Source organism: Mesoplodon mirus (assembly GCF_964341445.2).
Source record: "Mesoplodon mirus genome assembly, chromosome: X".
Lineage (NCBI taxonomy): Eukaryota > Metazoa > Chordata > Mammalia > Artiodactyla > Ziphiidae > Mesoplodon > Mesoplodon mirus.
In genome coordinates, this window is record NC_138981.1 from 47,988,911 (window position 1) to 48,004,099 (window position 15,189).

The 15,189-nt window shown below is 47.5% G+C and overlaps 1 protein-coding gene across 3 annotated transcripts in view; it reads right to left on the reverse strand.

The window, feature by feature from the left end:
• Positions 1 to 15,120, reverse strand: part of SMC1A (structural maintenance of chromosomes 1A) — a 35,572-nt gene extending 20,452 nt beyond the window's left edge. Inside the window, exons 1-15 of one of the 3 annotated variants that reach the window (XM_082609020.1) lie at positions 14,930 to 15,120; positions 8,716 to 8,904; positions 8,485 to 8,597; positions 7,283 to 7,486; positions 6,951 to 7,189; positions 6,055 to 6,313; positions 5,821 to 5,961; positions 4,880 to 4,962; positions 4,519 to 4,726; positions 2,999 to 3,184; positions 2,726 to 2,905; positions 2,479 to 2,625; positions 2,242 to 2,379; positions 923 to 1,039; positions 709 to 815 (exon numbers count right to left, since the gene is read on the reverse strand). In XM_082609020.1, coding sequence (XP_082465146.1) covers positions 709 to 815; positions 923 to 1,039; positions 2,242 to 2,379; positions 2,479 to 2,625; positions 2,726 to 2,905; positions 2,999 to 3,184; positions 4,519 to 4,726; positions 4,880 to 4,962; positions 5,821 to 5,961; positions 6,055 to 6,313; positions 6,951 to 7,189; positions 7,283 to 7,486; positions 8,485 to 8,597; positions 8,716 to 8,904; positions 14,930 to 15,038 — 2,420 coding nt within the window. In that variant the 5' untranslated portion in view covers positions 15,039 to 15,120. The remainder of the gene's footprint in view (positions 1 to 708; positions 816 to 922; positions 1,040 to 2,241; positions 2,380 to 2,478; positions 2,626 to 2,725; positions 2,906 to 2,998; positions 3,185 to 4,518; positions 4,727 to 4,879; positions 4,963 to 5,820; positions 5,962 to 6,054; positions 6,314 to 6,950; positions 7,190 to 7,282; positions 7,487 to 8,484; positions 8,598 to 8,715; positions 8,905 to 14,929) is intronic. The other 2 variants (XM_082609021.1, XM_082609022.1) reach the window with 2 other exon arrangements.
• Between the last annotated feature and the right edge of the window lie 69 nt (positions 15,121 to 15,189).

A 15,189-nucleotide genomic window follows, 5' to 3' on the forward strand; every position in this document is an offset into this window, starting at 1 on the left:
CACAGGACAACTTGGCACAAGTAGGTATTCAAACAAGGTTTGTTGAACAAATGAATAAACTAAAGTGGGAAAGAAAGGAGAAACTTGCTTTGTTCTTACTATTCTTCCAACCTAGAACTTTGGTCCTCCTCTCCCACATCACCCATCAGGACAATGACAATAATAAAAGCTAATATCTATTGGGAGTTCCCTGGTGGTCTAGTGGTTAGCATTCGGTGCTTTCACTGCCATGGCCCAAGTTCAATCCCTGGTTGGGAAACTGAGATCCTGCAAGCCACATGGCGCGACCAAAAAAAAAAAAAAGCTAATATCTATTGCTCTTAGTAGGTGCAAAGTATCATGCTAAATACTTTATAAGGATTAAGCCCAACCTCTGATCCACCCCAACAATTCTATGAGATAGGTATCACAATTATCCCACTTGATGCATAAGGAAACAGGCTTAGAGAGGTCAAGTCACTGCCCAAGATAAATGAACCATGGAGCTGGGACTTTAACCCAGGAAAACCACATTTAAAGTTGGTACTCCTAATCCCTATACTGTGCCACATGCTTCCCTGATGTCCCTGTTCTTTAAGGCTGACATACCATAAATGCCCATCGTTGTAAAAGCTGCTCCCTGCCTTACGATGGCATTTGACTTCCCAGATGTCAGGCTAGGGGCTCAAGGGCACCCCAGTCTCCCCTTCTAACCACACTTCCACCTACCGCTTCTTGGCGATTTCATTCTGCCGCTTCACCTTCTCTTCCTCAAACTCCCGGATGTTGCGCACACCAATCTCCCGACAAAACTCTTCAAATACCTCATCCTCTACCTGAGGGGGGGAAGCAAGGGAGAGAAAAGGCCCTCTGGGTCAGAGTGCTGCTTCCAGCCTCAGTCCTGCCCTGATGCACATGCTGGCATGGCTCATCCTCTACCAACCTGGTTCATCTTCTCCTTCAAGTCTTTCATTTCCCTCTCTCGACTCTGGATGATCCTCTTGATATCATTGATTCGAGGCCCAAAGTTCGCTAGCTCACTCTCCAGCTTGGACTTTTCCTGAAGGAAACGGGGTTGAGAGGACAAAAGAGACCAGGATCCTTGGAGAAAAAGAGCCACCTTGAGTATAGTAGCCCCATGGACAAAAAGGGCTAACTCGCCACATGCTGAGAGAACCTGACTTAGCACTGCTGTTAAGGTTGCATCATCTCTCACTTGGACCATCACATGGCTTCCTCCCTGGCCTCTAGTCAGCCAGCTTCAATCCAAAAGGCTGGGCACACAGTAAACATCATTACTTACAGGTCCACACTCCCTCATCAATAACCCCTGGGGCGAGATATGTTTTGGAATTCAGACTTTTTGATTTTAGAAAAATGATACATATACTACATATTACATAAACCTCCAGGGTGAGTTGGGGAAGCACTCATAATCAAACACATTACTGTATCTATAAAAGTACCCCCACCCACAGGGACTGAAATATCTGTAGTTCACTTTGAAAACTTTCAGAAGGAACTCAAATATTTGTTGAATGAATTAGTTATGTTAATAGCACCTAACATTTACTGAACATTCACTGGCTATGAGGAATCACTCTAAATACTTCACATGTATTAACTCATTCAATCTTTGTAAGGACCCTATAATTCTAACTCCCACTTTACAGATTAAGATGAAAAAATTGACACTGAGAGGTTTGTTTGTTTTTTTGTTTTTTTTTCCTGTTTTGTTTTGTCTTTTGAGTATCTGCAATACATATGTTTGACAAAGATATTGTTTCTGGAATATATTTTTCAAAAAACTTACAAACCAATATAAAAGTGAGCAAAAGATTTGAACAGGGCTTCCCTGGTGGTGCAGTGGTTGAGAGTCCGCCTGCCGATGCAGGGGACACGGGTTCGTGCCCCGGTCGGGGAAGATCCCACATGCCGCGGAGCGGCTGGGCCCGTGAGCCATGGCCGCTGAGCCTGCGCGTCTGGAGCCTGTGCTCCGCAATGGGAGAGGCCACAGCAGTTAGAGGCCCGCGTACCGCAAAAAAAAAAAAAAAAAAAAAAAAAGATTTGAACAGATACAACACAGAGGTTTAGTAACTTGCCTAATGTCATACAGAGCCAAGATCTGAACCCCTGTTTGTCTGACTCTATGCTATGTCTGGCTCCCCAAAGGAAGTGGGACAAGTTCCCCACCCCCAGAAAAACCTAGGCCAGGAATGTGAGGATGGCTTTAGGCAAACAGGGCTGAAGGCCAGGCCCCACCTGCAGATTCAGGGCCAGATGTCGTGTCTTGGTCTGTTCTAGGTCACTCTGTGAGTACTTGAGCCGCATCTGCAGTCCATGGGCCTGAGACTGCACCTGACGCAGTTCTGCCTCTTTCCGCTTTGCCTTCATCTGCTCCTAAAGTGGACAAGAGAGAGGGGCTAGGTGGTAAGAAGGTGGCCGGCTGGCCTGGGCTTCGGACCCCCATTCTTAGGGACAGCCCTGCCTATGGCTTACCTTCAGCTCTTCTGTCAACCGCTCTTTCTTCTCTTTCAACTTGTCTACTGCTTTCTCATCCCAGCGCCGGGCCTTGGCCTTCAGATCACTAGCCCCGCCAGAGATCACCCCTGACTTCTGGAACAGGGTACCATCCAGTGCCACTGTCTACATACAGCAGGGAGAAGAGAAGAGAGGGGAGAAGCTAAACAGAGGAATCGCCAATACTAAGCCTGTCCAACTCCAATATGGGCAAGGGAATCCATACCTTGTGGCGCTGGTGGCCTCCAAAGGCAATGCGGCGGGCATCCTCCACATTGTCACAGACAAGGGCATTGCCACAAGCGTACTGCAGGGCCTTTTTGATGTGAGGTGGCTCATAGCGAATAACGTCAATCACCAGCTTGGCCCCCTTCAGCTCCCGGAGTTTCTCATCTGTAGGTTTCACCTGTGAGAAGAAGCTCAGTTAAATGGCAGAACACGGAGGGCTAGGAGGAGCAGCCCTCTCACACTGCCCTGACCCCATCACCACCAGCTTCACCTCCAGGTAATCAAGAGGCAAGAAGGTCTCAGGCTCCCCACGCTGCTCCTTGATATACTGAATACAGTCCCGGCCTGTCTTCTCTGAGTCCACGATAATGGCATCCATGTTCTTACCCAAAACCTTGGTTACTGCAATCTGATACTTCTTTTGTGTGGGCTGGCAGAGGTCAATGAGGCGGCCGTACTAGGGAAAGTCAGAAGAGAAAAGTGAAGCATGAGGCTTTTGGGAGCTGGCTTAGGAACCCCAATTCCCAGCTTGGAAGGGGGTGGGAACAGGTCAGAATTTCTATCAGGAACACAGCCCCCACACTACAGAAGAAAAACCTACTTTGGCTTTAAAGCAACAACAACTTCAGGCAGTCATGTCTGAATCCAAAAATCATCTTTCTAAACCTCACTTTTACCATTTCACAGACCACTGCCACCCAGGCATTATGTCAGAGACCCTATATGCATTATATCAAATTCTCACAAACACCCAGCAAACTAAATCTCTTTGTTCAGTTCACTTCCCCCATGCCCCCCAAATCAACCATGGTTCCCTAAGAACTATCAGATAAAGGGTAACATCTTTAAGGGCAGTGACTGAGTCTAACTCCTTCTTACCAACTCCCCAGCAGTGTCTATAGGAAAGATCAGGAAATAGTTGTGGAACTCAATTAAGTTGAACCCAGGGATGGAATTACAGCAATAGAGGAATAATATTCAGGGAATCTGGGGACTCAGGATTTGGTTTAAGAGGCCAAGAGATCTGATAAAGCCTAATGAATGAGCTGGTTGTTACCTGCCAAAGAAGCTCATACTGATGCCTGCACAGAGCTACTTCCTGGGAGCTAATTCCTGCCCTGTGTCCCCTTCCCTTCCCCAAGCCCTCTCCAGTTTCCCCACCTCCCACAGAGGAGTGGACACAAGCAAGACAAAACTTTCAGAAAGATACAACTGGTGTGATGAAAAGAACACGAGGTTAAGAATCAGAACAAGTTGGGTCTGAACTGCAGTTTTTTTTCTAATTTTATTTATTTATTTATTTTGGCTGTGTTGGGTCTTCGTTGCTGCATGCAGGGTTTCTCTAGCTGTGGTGAGCAGGGGCTACTCTTCGTTGTGGTGCGCGGGCTTCTCACTGCGGTGGCTTCTTTTGTTGCGGAGCACGGGCTCTAAGCACACGGCTTCAGGAGTTGTGGTGCTCGGGCTCTAGAGCACAGGCTCAGTAGTTGAGGCGCACAGGCTTAGTTGCTCTGAGGCATGTGGGATCTTCCCGGACCAGGGATCGAACCTGTGTCCCCTGCGCTGGCAGGCGGATTCTTAACCACTGCCCCACCAGGGAAGTCCCTGAATTGCAGTTCTTAATACTTAGAAGCTACGCTGTTTTGAGCGAGTCATTTAACCTCTCTGACCCTCAGTTTCCCCAGCTGTAAAAATGGGACTAGCAATCCTGTCCTCACAGGGCTGCTGTGAAAATTATCTGACAGTGAGTGTGAAAGTAAGTGCTCAGGAAATGAGTTCCCTCTCCACTCTTACCACAGAGCCAGGGTACAGGCGCTTGATGCTTTCCATAATTTCTGCCTTTCGCTGTTGGCGGCTGCTCTCCTGGCGGTCAATGCGTGCATCCCCCAGCTGCTCCATCACCTGGTTCAGCTCCTTATTGATCTCATCAATTCGCCGCTTGGCCATCTCCACCTCCTCTGTCAGCTCCCCCTCTAGCTTCTTCTGCTCCTCGAGGGACTGCCTACAAAGTAAGGAAACACAAGGGTTACCCTGGCTGGCCAGAAAATATTCCTGGCCGAGAGGGACTCTGTGGGTCTGCCTGGAGAGGGGCAGGACAGGAAGGGTTCACAAGAACAGGCCTGGAAGTAAGAGGAAAGGTTACAAGGCCACATACTTGCTAGTTGTGATGTATTCCTCCAGTTTCTCAATCCGCTTCTGATTCTCTTCAATCTCCCTCAGCTTTTGCTTGATCTTGGCCTGGGAGAAAGACAAATACACTACATCACCATAGGCTGAGTAAGTTAACTCCAAGACCATGGGGCCCTGGCTCACCACCCACCATGTGCCTGCTCATCCAAGAGCCCAACAGTCACGGACAATGGGTCACTAGTGCAGGAGGCCCATTAAAAAGCAGACACACAGAGACTTCCCTGGTGGTGCAGTGGATAGGAATCCATCTGCCAATCAGGGGACACGGGTTCGATCCCTGGTCTGGGAAGATCCCACATGCTGCAGAGCAACTAAGCCCACGAGCCACAACTACTGAAGCCCGAGCACCCTAGTGCTCGTGCTCCGCAACAAGAGAAGCCATCGCAAGGAGAAGCCGGCACACTGCAACAAAGAGTAGCTCCCACTCGCCACAAAAAGAGAAAGCCCGTGTGCGACAATGAAGACCCATCGCAGCCAAAAATAAATCAAATTAAATCTTAAAAAAAAAAAAAAAAAAAAAAAGCAGACACAAAGATGGTGTTCAATGTGGCTCTGCTAACTGATGGGGTCACCTTGGGCCCTATGAAACCCTCTCATAGGTGTTCTACCCAGCCTGGGCTAACTTCCTCACCAATCAAGAGAGGATCGAACCAAAAAAGTGTGGGCTAGACTGCCCAGGTTCACATCCCAGTTTGGCCACTTAATAACCTTAGGCAAATTACTTCACCTCTGTGCTGTACTTTCCTCATTTGGAAAATGAGGAATTAAATGACTGCATACATGTAAAAAACAGTGTCTAGCACACAGTAAGTGCTTGCTAGATGTTAGCTATTGTCAGTACTGTTAAGACTATCTTTACTTCCTTTTCTCTGGACCATCACTCCTAATCTTGTACGGCATGCCCACCTCTGTCTCTACTTTCTTCCGCTCTTCCAGATCCAGCCGGTCCTGGTCGGCCTTCTGGTCTCGATTGAACTTCTCAAGCTCCTGCGCCAGGGTAGCTGCTCTCTTGCTGGCTTCTTCTTTCAACCGGTGATATTTCTTCACCTGTGTCAGGGACAGGGAAGGAGGACAGGGATGACCAAGTCAGTCCATATCAGCCCAGCGATCTCTCTACTCCCCACCCCCGCAAGAGCTTACCTGATTCTCCTCCAGGGTCAAATCTCTGCCCTGACTCTGACTCTCCTCTTCCATCCGTTCCTCAAACTCCTGCCGGGCTTTCTCCACTGACAGCATCTCCTTTTCTAGCTCATCCATGTCACCTTTACGCTTCTTGTAATGCTTCTGAGCATTCTGTAGGGACTTCTTGGCTGCTTCCAGCTTCTTGATTTTGTGGGAGGTATTCTCCTTGGCTTTGATGTACTGAGGCCGCTTCTGGTTCAGCTCTGAGTCCTTCTCCCTTTTGCGAGAGGGGAAGGGGGAAACCAGTTAGCACTGTGGGAGAAGGGAGGGTTCCAAGGCTTTTTAATCCAAAGGGGGCCTAAACTCCAAGCCTCAGGGAAGTGCCTAAAAGAACAAGGGCCTAATGCCCCACAGATCCTCAAAAAAGGGGCTATTCCCTAGAAATGATGGCTTCGGCCTGGCATTCCAGCCACTCTATAAGGTAAAGCTACCACCCCTGCCTCAACCCTAGCCAGGTCAGGCCCCTCAGTAACCACTCCCAAGAGTAACCTGTGTTCATGTAATCTGACTTAACCTTTTCAAATTTCTGTCCTTTAAACTTCAAGCTCCAGTTTTCCTCTTCTAGGAAGAGACTACAGCCACGAGTGGCTTCCCATCACTCCCTCTCACTTGGCAAAGCCACCACCCCTTTCAAGTTCTCCTCTTCTGAGTACCTATCTACCCGGAGTCTGAGTACTTAAATACTCTATTTGTCTAAAATGCAAGTCAACTAATGTGTCTGATTCTAGCCAAAGCAAGTCAAGGGGAAGATAGAGAAACTAGTACAGGCACTGGGCTCTGGGCTCAGAGGAGCCCTAGGAAACAGCACAGCCTCTTGGCTTTCCACAAGTCACATACCCAGGCCTGCCACTTACTTGATCTCCTTCTCAATCTGCTGCTGTTCCCGCATCATTTTGCCCAGCTCCTTCTTCTTCTCCTTCAGCTCATCCTCTACCTTGTCCATGCGCTTCTTGTCCTTCTCGATCTCCTTGTTCTTAGAGGCCAGTTCTTTGTTGAGCTTCTCGATTTCCACTTCATTATGATAAAGTTTGAAAAGTTGCAACTGTACCTGAGCTCGCACCACCTCATCCTTCAGGCGCTGGTAGCGGTCAGCCTGTGCAAATAGGGGTGTGGAGGCAGGGGTGCATCAGTAAGGCACTGGCTTAAATCTGGCCTCTCAGAGCCCAGAGGCAACCTGGTCACCTACCTCTTCTTTTTCTTGTTTGGCCTCCTTGCGTTCAGCTGCGATGTTTTTTTTGCGATGGTAATTAAACTGCGTGTCCTCTTCAGCTTTCACCATTTCCTTTTTTCGCTTGTCATATTCCTGGGCCAGCTCCCCAGAGCGACTGATCTCTTCAAAAAGAGCTGTCCTCTCTTTGGGGTTCTTCATGGCAATAGATTCCACAGCACCCTAGTAAAGGTCAAAACACTCTCCCCACTTAGACCCTAGCCAGTCCAGTTCCCGCTACCCACTCCCACTCAATCATTCAGAAAAAGTTCACTGATCCCTTCCACACAGTGGGTGCCACATTTCACCACTGAGCTTTGAGGACACATTCCCTGCCTTTTGAGGTACGTGGGGAACAGAAGAGATAGAAGCACAGACAACACCGTGTGTTACGTGCAGTGACACCAGTAGCACAAAGAACTAAATGAAGCTCGAGGGTAGGAGACTGGTAGGGGTACCTATGTAGGAAGGTTTCCCAAAGGTGACATCTAAGATGAGTTTGGAAGATGGCGAAGAAACTAACCAAGAAAGAAACTAACCAAGAAAGTAAGAGAGACGAGGTTATTCCACATAGAGGAAAATTAATATTGCAAAGGCCTGCAGGCCAAAGAAAGCAGGTGAATTTGGGAAACTGTAAAAGGCTTAATTAGGCTGGAGGGCAGGGCTAGAAGGGAAGAGTAATGGCATATGAGGCTAGTGAGGTGAGCAAGCACCAAAGGGTGGTGTTTCATGAATGACAGGAGTTGGATTTCATGCTAAGGCAACGGTTCTCAAACTTTAGCGTACATCATAATAACCTGGAGAGCCTGGGAAAACACAAATGGCTGGGCCCCACCCCATAGTCTCTGCCCCTATATGTCTGGGGTAGGGCCTGAGAATGTGCATTTCTAACATGTCCCCAGTTGATGCCGATCTGGAGACTACAATTTGAGAACTGCCATCAGAAGGCAATGAGAAATCACTGAAATGTTTTAAGGAGAGGAGGGAAAGAAACATATTTGTGCTCCCATAAGATGATCCTGGCCTAGGGGATGAACAGGAAGGGGCAAGACTGGAGTCGGGAAGCCCAGCGAGGAAGCTGTTACATTAGTTCAGGGGAGAGATGATGAGGCCAGAGATGGAGCAGGTCCAGTGGGGATAGAACAAAAAGCAGGTAGCCAATAATTGTTAAAAATGCCCACCTGGAAGACGAGGAAGTTACGAGCTTTGATAAGAATGCCCAACTTCTCTAATTCCTCACTGTACTCATGTAGCTGGACCACTTTGTTGTTGATCTTGTACTCAGAGGAACCCCCTACAAGACAATGCATGAGTCAACCGAGGGTTAGGCCTCCCTCCTACCCCAACAAACTAGTCTAGCCACCCCCCGATGCCCGTGGACCCAAGGAGAACCTCTGGCCAGCCTCACCCACCAACAATGACACGGGCAAAGGTGCGGTCCTCAGCACCCTCCTCAGAGTAGACCATGCTGACAAAGGCCCGGTTGGCAGCTGGCTTGCCCACAGGAGCTCCATGGATCAGGTCCCTCAGGGTCTTTACCCGCAGGTTGCTGGTTTTCTCACCCAACACAAAGCTGATGGCATCCATGAGATTTGACTTACCTAAGGGAGGACAGGACAAAGTAGAGGAGGGGAAGTCACGAAGAAGGGGAGAGGAAAAGGAATAAAGGAGACATTGACAAGAACATAAATGTTCCCTAACCACTCAGTGCACAGACTAACAGGAGGACAAAATACTGCTTTGCCCCTGTAAAGGCTGGGCCTGACCAAAGCCCTGGATCAAAGGCTTAGAAAAACAGCTCCTTTGCAGTTACCACTTACAGCAGCCAAAAACTAGAACCCCATCTAAGGAAATGGTATATTCACAGAATAAATCGTTCTACATTTTTTTTTTTTTTTTGGCCATGGCGTGCAGCATGTGGGATCTTAGTTCCCCAACCAGGGATCGAACCCACGCCCCCTGCATTGGAAGTGTGGAGTATTAGCCAGGGAAGTCCCTCTACAACCTTTGATGACATGGGAAAATACCCACAATAGGAGAAACAAGCATGATACAAAACTCAACATAGTTTGATCTCAACCAAGTTTAAAAAAAAAAACACACAGGGGCTGAGGGAAGGGGGAAAATGCAGAGCTGTTATTTGATGAGTATAGTCTCAGTTTTGCAAGATGAAAAAGTTCAGAAGATTGGTTGCACAAAAATGTGAATATATTTAACACTACTGAACTGTACACTCAAAAATGGTTAAAATGGTAAATTTTATGTTATGTGTATTTTAACATAATTTTTTTAAAAAGGCATATTCCTATAGTGATACAACATTCACCTATGAAGTATCTTACCTAAAATATTTGACCTGAATCTAAACAAACCTACCTTCCAGTTTATAGGAAATACAGCAGTTAGAGAAACATGGTAAATGACACCATGAAGAAACCTTAAGACAAACAAAGAATGTGGGATATTCTACAAGACAACTGGTCTGGTCTTTTTAAAAAGTCAATGTCTTTTGGGGAGAACCATTCCAGGATACAGAGATTACTGAGACATAAGCAAAGGCAGCACACAAACTTTGACTGGATTCTGGTTCCAAAAAAATCCCAAAAAGGCATTTTGGGGAGCAATTTGGGAAGCTTGAATATAAACTGGATAACTGATGACATGAGGAAATTAATTCTCTCAGGTGTGATAATGGTATACTGGTAAACAGGAGAATGGTAATCTTAGTAGATGAATGCTGAATCCTTTAGGGGTGAAACATCATTATGTCTGCAATTTACTTTCAAATGATTAAGTAAAACACAGGGGTAAGTTTGAAAAGTTTCATAATCAAAACTTGGGGGGGGGCTTCCCTGGTGGCGCAGTGGTTGAGAATCTGCCTGCCAGTGCAGGGGACGTGGGTTCGAGCCCTTGTCCGGGAGGATCCCACATGCCGCGGAGCATCTAGGCCCGTGAGCCACAACTACTGAGCCTGCGCGTCTGGAGCTTGTGCTCTGCAACAAGAGAGGCCGCGATAGTGAGAGGCCTCTGCACCGTGATGAAGAGTGACCCCCGCTTGCCACAACTGGAGAAAGCCCTCGCACAGAAACGAAGACCCAACACAGCCAAAAATAAATAAATTAATAAAAAAAAAAAAAAAAAAAAAAAACTTGGGGGGACTTCCCTGGTGGTCCAGTGGTTAAGAATCCATCTTGCAATGCAGGGGACGCCAGTTCGATCCCTGGTAGGGGAACTAAGATCACACATGCCGCGGGGCAATTAAGCCCGCCACAACTAGAGAGCCCACGCACTGCAACCTATGAGCCCACGCGCCACAACTAGAGAGAAGCCCACACACCGCAACGAAGAGCCTGCGCACTGCAACGAAAGATCCTGCATGCCACAACTAAGACCCAATGCAGCCAAAAAATTTAAAAACAACAACAACAACAAAACTTGGGGAGACGGAAAGGCATAAAAATATAAACAGTGTAACAGTCGTCATTTCTGGGAAAGAAAATAGGTAACAAGTCAGAGAAGGGAGAGAATCTTCCTTTTTACTGTATATCCTTTGGGATTTTCTGAATTTTATACCATGTGCATATATTCACTATTCAAATAAATAAATAAGGTTTTTAACATTAAGAGTGATTATCTTTTCAGTAGTGGAGTCACAGTTTTTACTTTCTCTATTTTAGACTCAGAAAAAAATATATTAAAAAAAATTTAGACCGGGGTTGGGGGTAGGGAATAGTTTAATCTCTATAAATTCTATCTCAAGATTCCCCCCAACATGCTATCTGACCTTGAACTGAGGACCTGATTTCTAAAACCCTTCTACCCAGCTATAAAAATGGCAGCCCAGGTCCTTCCACAGAGGCAAAACAAGACAGTGATTAAGAGCTTGGGTTCTAGGGGCTTCCCTGGTGGCGCAGTGGTTGAAAATCTGCCTGCCAATGCAGGGGACACAGGTTCGAGCCCTGGTCTGGGAAGATCCCACATGCTGCGGAGCAACTAGGTCCGTGAGCCACAACTACTCAGCCTGCGCATCTGGAGCTTGTGCTCCACAACACGAGAGGCCCGCGCACCGCGATGAAGAGTGCCCCCCGCTCGCTGCAACTAGAGAAAGCCCACGCACAGAAACGAAGACCCAACACAGCCAAAAATAAATAAATAAAATTTAAAAAAAAAAGAGCTTGGGTTCTAGTCCAACAGACCAGGTTCTAATCTTAGTTTCACCACTTCTTAGCTGACCTTCCTTTCCCACACCTGGAAAATCTGAAAAACCATGACTCATGGGTAAAGCATCTAAAACAATGGTCGGCACACAGTTCTCTGTGGGAGTGGCAGGAGCACAGGTATGACAGGCACAGGTTCTGATCCTGGCTCTGAGAATCAAGTGTGCAAGTGATCACAACTCTTTGTGCCTGGGTCTTCTCATCTATAAAACAAAGATAATGGTATCTCCTTCCTAGGGTCACTGTGAGAATTTAAATGTAAAGTGTCCTAATAAATAAAGTACTTGCCACACAGTGAATGCTCAATAAATGGCAATCCTATCCTAACCAGGTCTGGACTCTTAGCTTAGTCTCCCTCATCACAGCAGGACTAGCACATCATACTGACCAGGAGTCAGCCTTTTAGGCACCCATTTCCAACTTTTGGGCTTCTCCCATGCTCTCCAAGGATGGCAAGAACATCTCACAACCAAAGGCCTCCCTACTTGCAATCATTCAATATTGTAAACATTTTTATAACAAGCATTATGACCTGAACAATGATATAATGTTTCAAGGAATGTCTTCTTTGGGGCACTCCATAGACCAGTGATGAAGATACAGAACAGAATAAACGTGAACATGTAGCAAGTGTCTACTATGTGGCAGAGAGAAATTCACTGAGGGGAATCAAAGAATGCCTTGTGGAGCTGGGCACTGAAGAATGGGGTCGGATGTAAGCCTGACATCTACTCGAAGAATGAGGAAGAAGGCAGTCTCTTCCCCCTCCCCCATTTTCCTTTGACTATAAAAATGTAGCTCAACTGAATCCTTGGAGCAGAGCTCCCTCGCCTTCCCACTTGTATCCCTCACAAGCATCCTATAAATCTACTTCTTTAAGTCAGAAAGAGAAAGACAAATACTGTATGCTAACACATATATATGGAATTTAAGAAAAAAAAATGTCATGAAGAACATAGGGGTAAGACAGGAATAAAGACACAGACCTACTAGAGAATGGACTTGAGGATATGGGGAGGGGGAAGGGTAAGCTGTGACAAAGTGAAAGAGCGGCATGGACATATATACACTACCAAACGTAAGGTAGATAGCTAGTGGGAAGCAGCCGCATAGCACAGGGAGATCAGCTTGGTGCTTTGTGACCGCCTGGAGGGGTGGGATAGGGAGGGTGGGAGGGAGACGCAAAAGGGAGGGGATATGGAAACATATGTATATGTATAACTGATTAAATTTGTTATAAGGTAAAAAATTTAAAAATAAATAAATTAAAAAAAAAAATCTACTTCTTGCCCGTCAAAAAAAAAAAAAAAAGAAAGAACGGGGTAAGGGAGGGCCAGTCAGACCAAGGGCCTTTTCGGAATACCTGGGTATACAAATTTACCCGTGTTGAGGAGACTGAATGCCAAGAGGTGCATCTCAGCTCTTTCCACAGGGGCCACCACACCAAAATCCTAAGAAACTGCAGTGGAACCCCAAGCATTAGCCATCTAGGCCAGTAGTTCTCAAATGAGGTGGGGGAGGGTGGAGTGATTTTTGCCCCTCCCCACTGGGGACATCTGGTAGTGTCTGTAGACATTTTTTTTTTTTTTTTTTTTTTTTTTGCGGTAAGCGGGCCTCTCACTGTTGTGGCCTCTCCTGTTGCAGAGCCCAGGCTCTGGACACGCAGGCTCAGCAGCCATGGCTCACGGGCCCAGCCGCTCCGGGGCATGTGGGATCTTCCCGGACCGGGGCACGAACCCGTGTCCCCTGCATCGGCAGGCGGACTCTCAACCACTGCGCCACCAGGGAAGCCCTGTAGACATTTTTGATTGTCACACCTGGAGGGGGTGGGGGGGTTGCTACCGTCACCTAGTGGGTAAAAGCCAAGGATGCCACTAAACATCCTACACCTTACAATGCCACTAAACATCCTAGTGGGTAAAAGCCAAGGATGCCACTAAACATCCTATAAGGACGGACCCCACAGCGAAGCATTATCTCACTGGAAATGTCAATAGTGCTGCTGTTGAGAAACCCTGCTTAACAGAGAGCCATATCTAGGCAAGACTCCAGGGAAGGCCATCAGTTATAGCTACTTCAGTAAGGGCAGCCCCTCAGGCTAGAAAGTGATTTAGCTAGAACACCTCTGAGGTGAAGGAACACAGCAGGATTCCAAACAGACCTCTAATGTCCGTAGATGGGAGGACTCCATGGTGTATAATTTAGAGATGGGGAATTTAGATATGAAATAGAGGCCTTATCTGACTACCCTTTCTTTCCTCCTTGCCTTCCTTTTTCTTTCTTTTTATTTTTTCTCCCAGTTTTAACAAGATATAACTGACATACAACACTGTATTACTTTCAGGTGTACAACATGATTCTGTATTTGTATATATTGCAAAATGGTTGCCACAATAAGTTTAGTTAGCATCCACCACCTCACAGTTAATTTTTTTCTGGTGACTTTTTAAAGATCTACTTTAAAATATACAAAATATACAATACAGTATTGTTAACTAATGACCACTCTTCCTAAAAAGCCATCCAAGTCACTCTATCACATCACTGTATCAAATCAATCCTGCACAGCACTTATCACAGCCGAAAAACAACTTATTTCCTCCTTTATTATCGTCTTTCCCCTCTGGAATGTAAGTTCTCCGAAAGCATGGCTTATTCTCTTCTCCGCTGTTTCCACAGCACCTTGACTGAATAACTCCTTATAAAGCAGTAAGCATTCAATAAATTTGACGAGCGAATGAGTTCTGACTTTTGACGGTTTCAGTGGTAGGAAAGGCATGCCTCGAATTCGAGGCATCCCCACCTCTCAGTTGAGGCCGGGGAGTCGAGACCCCAAGCACTCCGGAGACGCGAGCACGGAGTCCGAAATTCAAAAGTGCCGCCTCCAGAGAAGAGTTTTTAAAAGAAAAAAAAAAAAAAAAGGAATTGGAGTGTACCAACGCGAGGCGGGAGGGGGCGCTGGGATGAAGCAGAAGTATACCGTTTGGCCCGGAGGCTACGGGAGGGCCACGAGCGGTCCCACATCTGCCGGGGGGTTCAAACAATGCGTGGAGGCCGGATGCAGCTGCTCCGGGGAGGAACTGCGTGGCCAGAGACTGGCAGCTGGCTCCGGACGCGCCACTTTTGGCTGCAGGGGGCAGTGGGCGGGGTAACGTAGACTTCGGCCCGTACCACTAGGGCCGGGAAGGGGGTCGCACAAAGAGCGGGCAACTGACACCTGGGCAAGAGGTTCGCGTCAGCGCACCCGAGCGGGAAAAGCGGGCCCAGGTCGAACCCCTCAGGAGGGCAAGGAACCTGTTAGGGTTCGCGACATTTCAGGCTGCACAGGCTGGGTTGTACTACTGTGCTGCCGGATAGGGGGGGGTCCAGGCTGGGACGTTAAGCAGGGCCGCAGCCGGGTTTATCTCACCAGAGCCATTGGGTCCAATGATGGCGGTGAACCTCTGAAATGGTCCGATAATCTGCCGACCCTTGTACGACTTAAAGTTCTCGATCTCAATCAGCTTCAGGAAACCCATGACCGTGGCGGCCCCGGCGCCTGTTAGAAAGGCCGCGCCGTACGCCCGCGAACTGGGATAGCCCGCGCGGGAAACACCGCAGTGCAGGCCGGGCGGACGGCAAACCTCGCGAGAATAAGTCCAGGCCTAACGGGGTTTTCGGCTTCCGGCG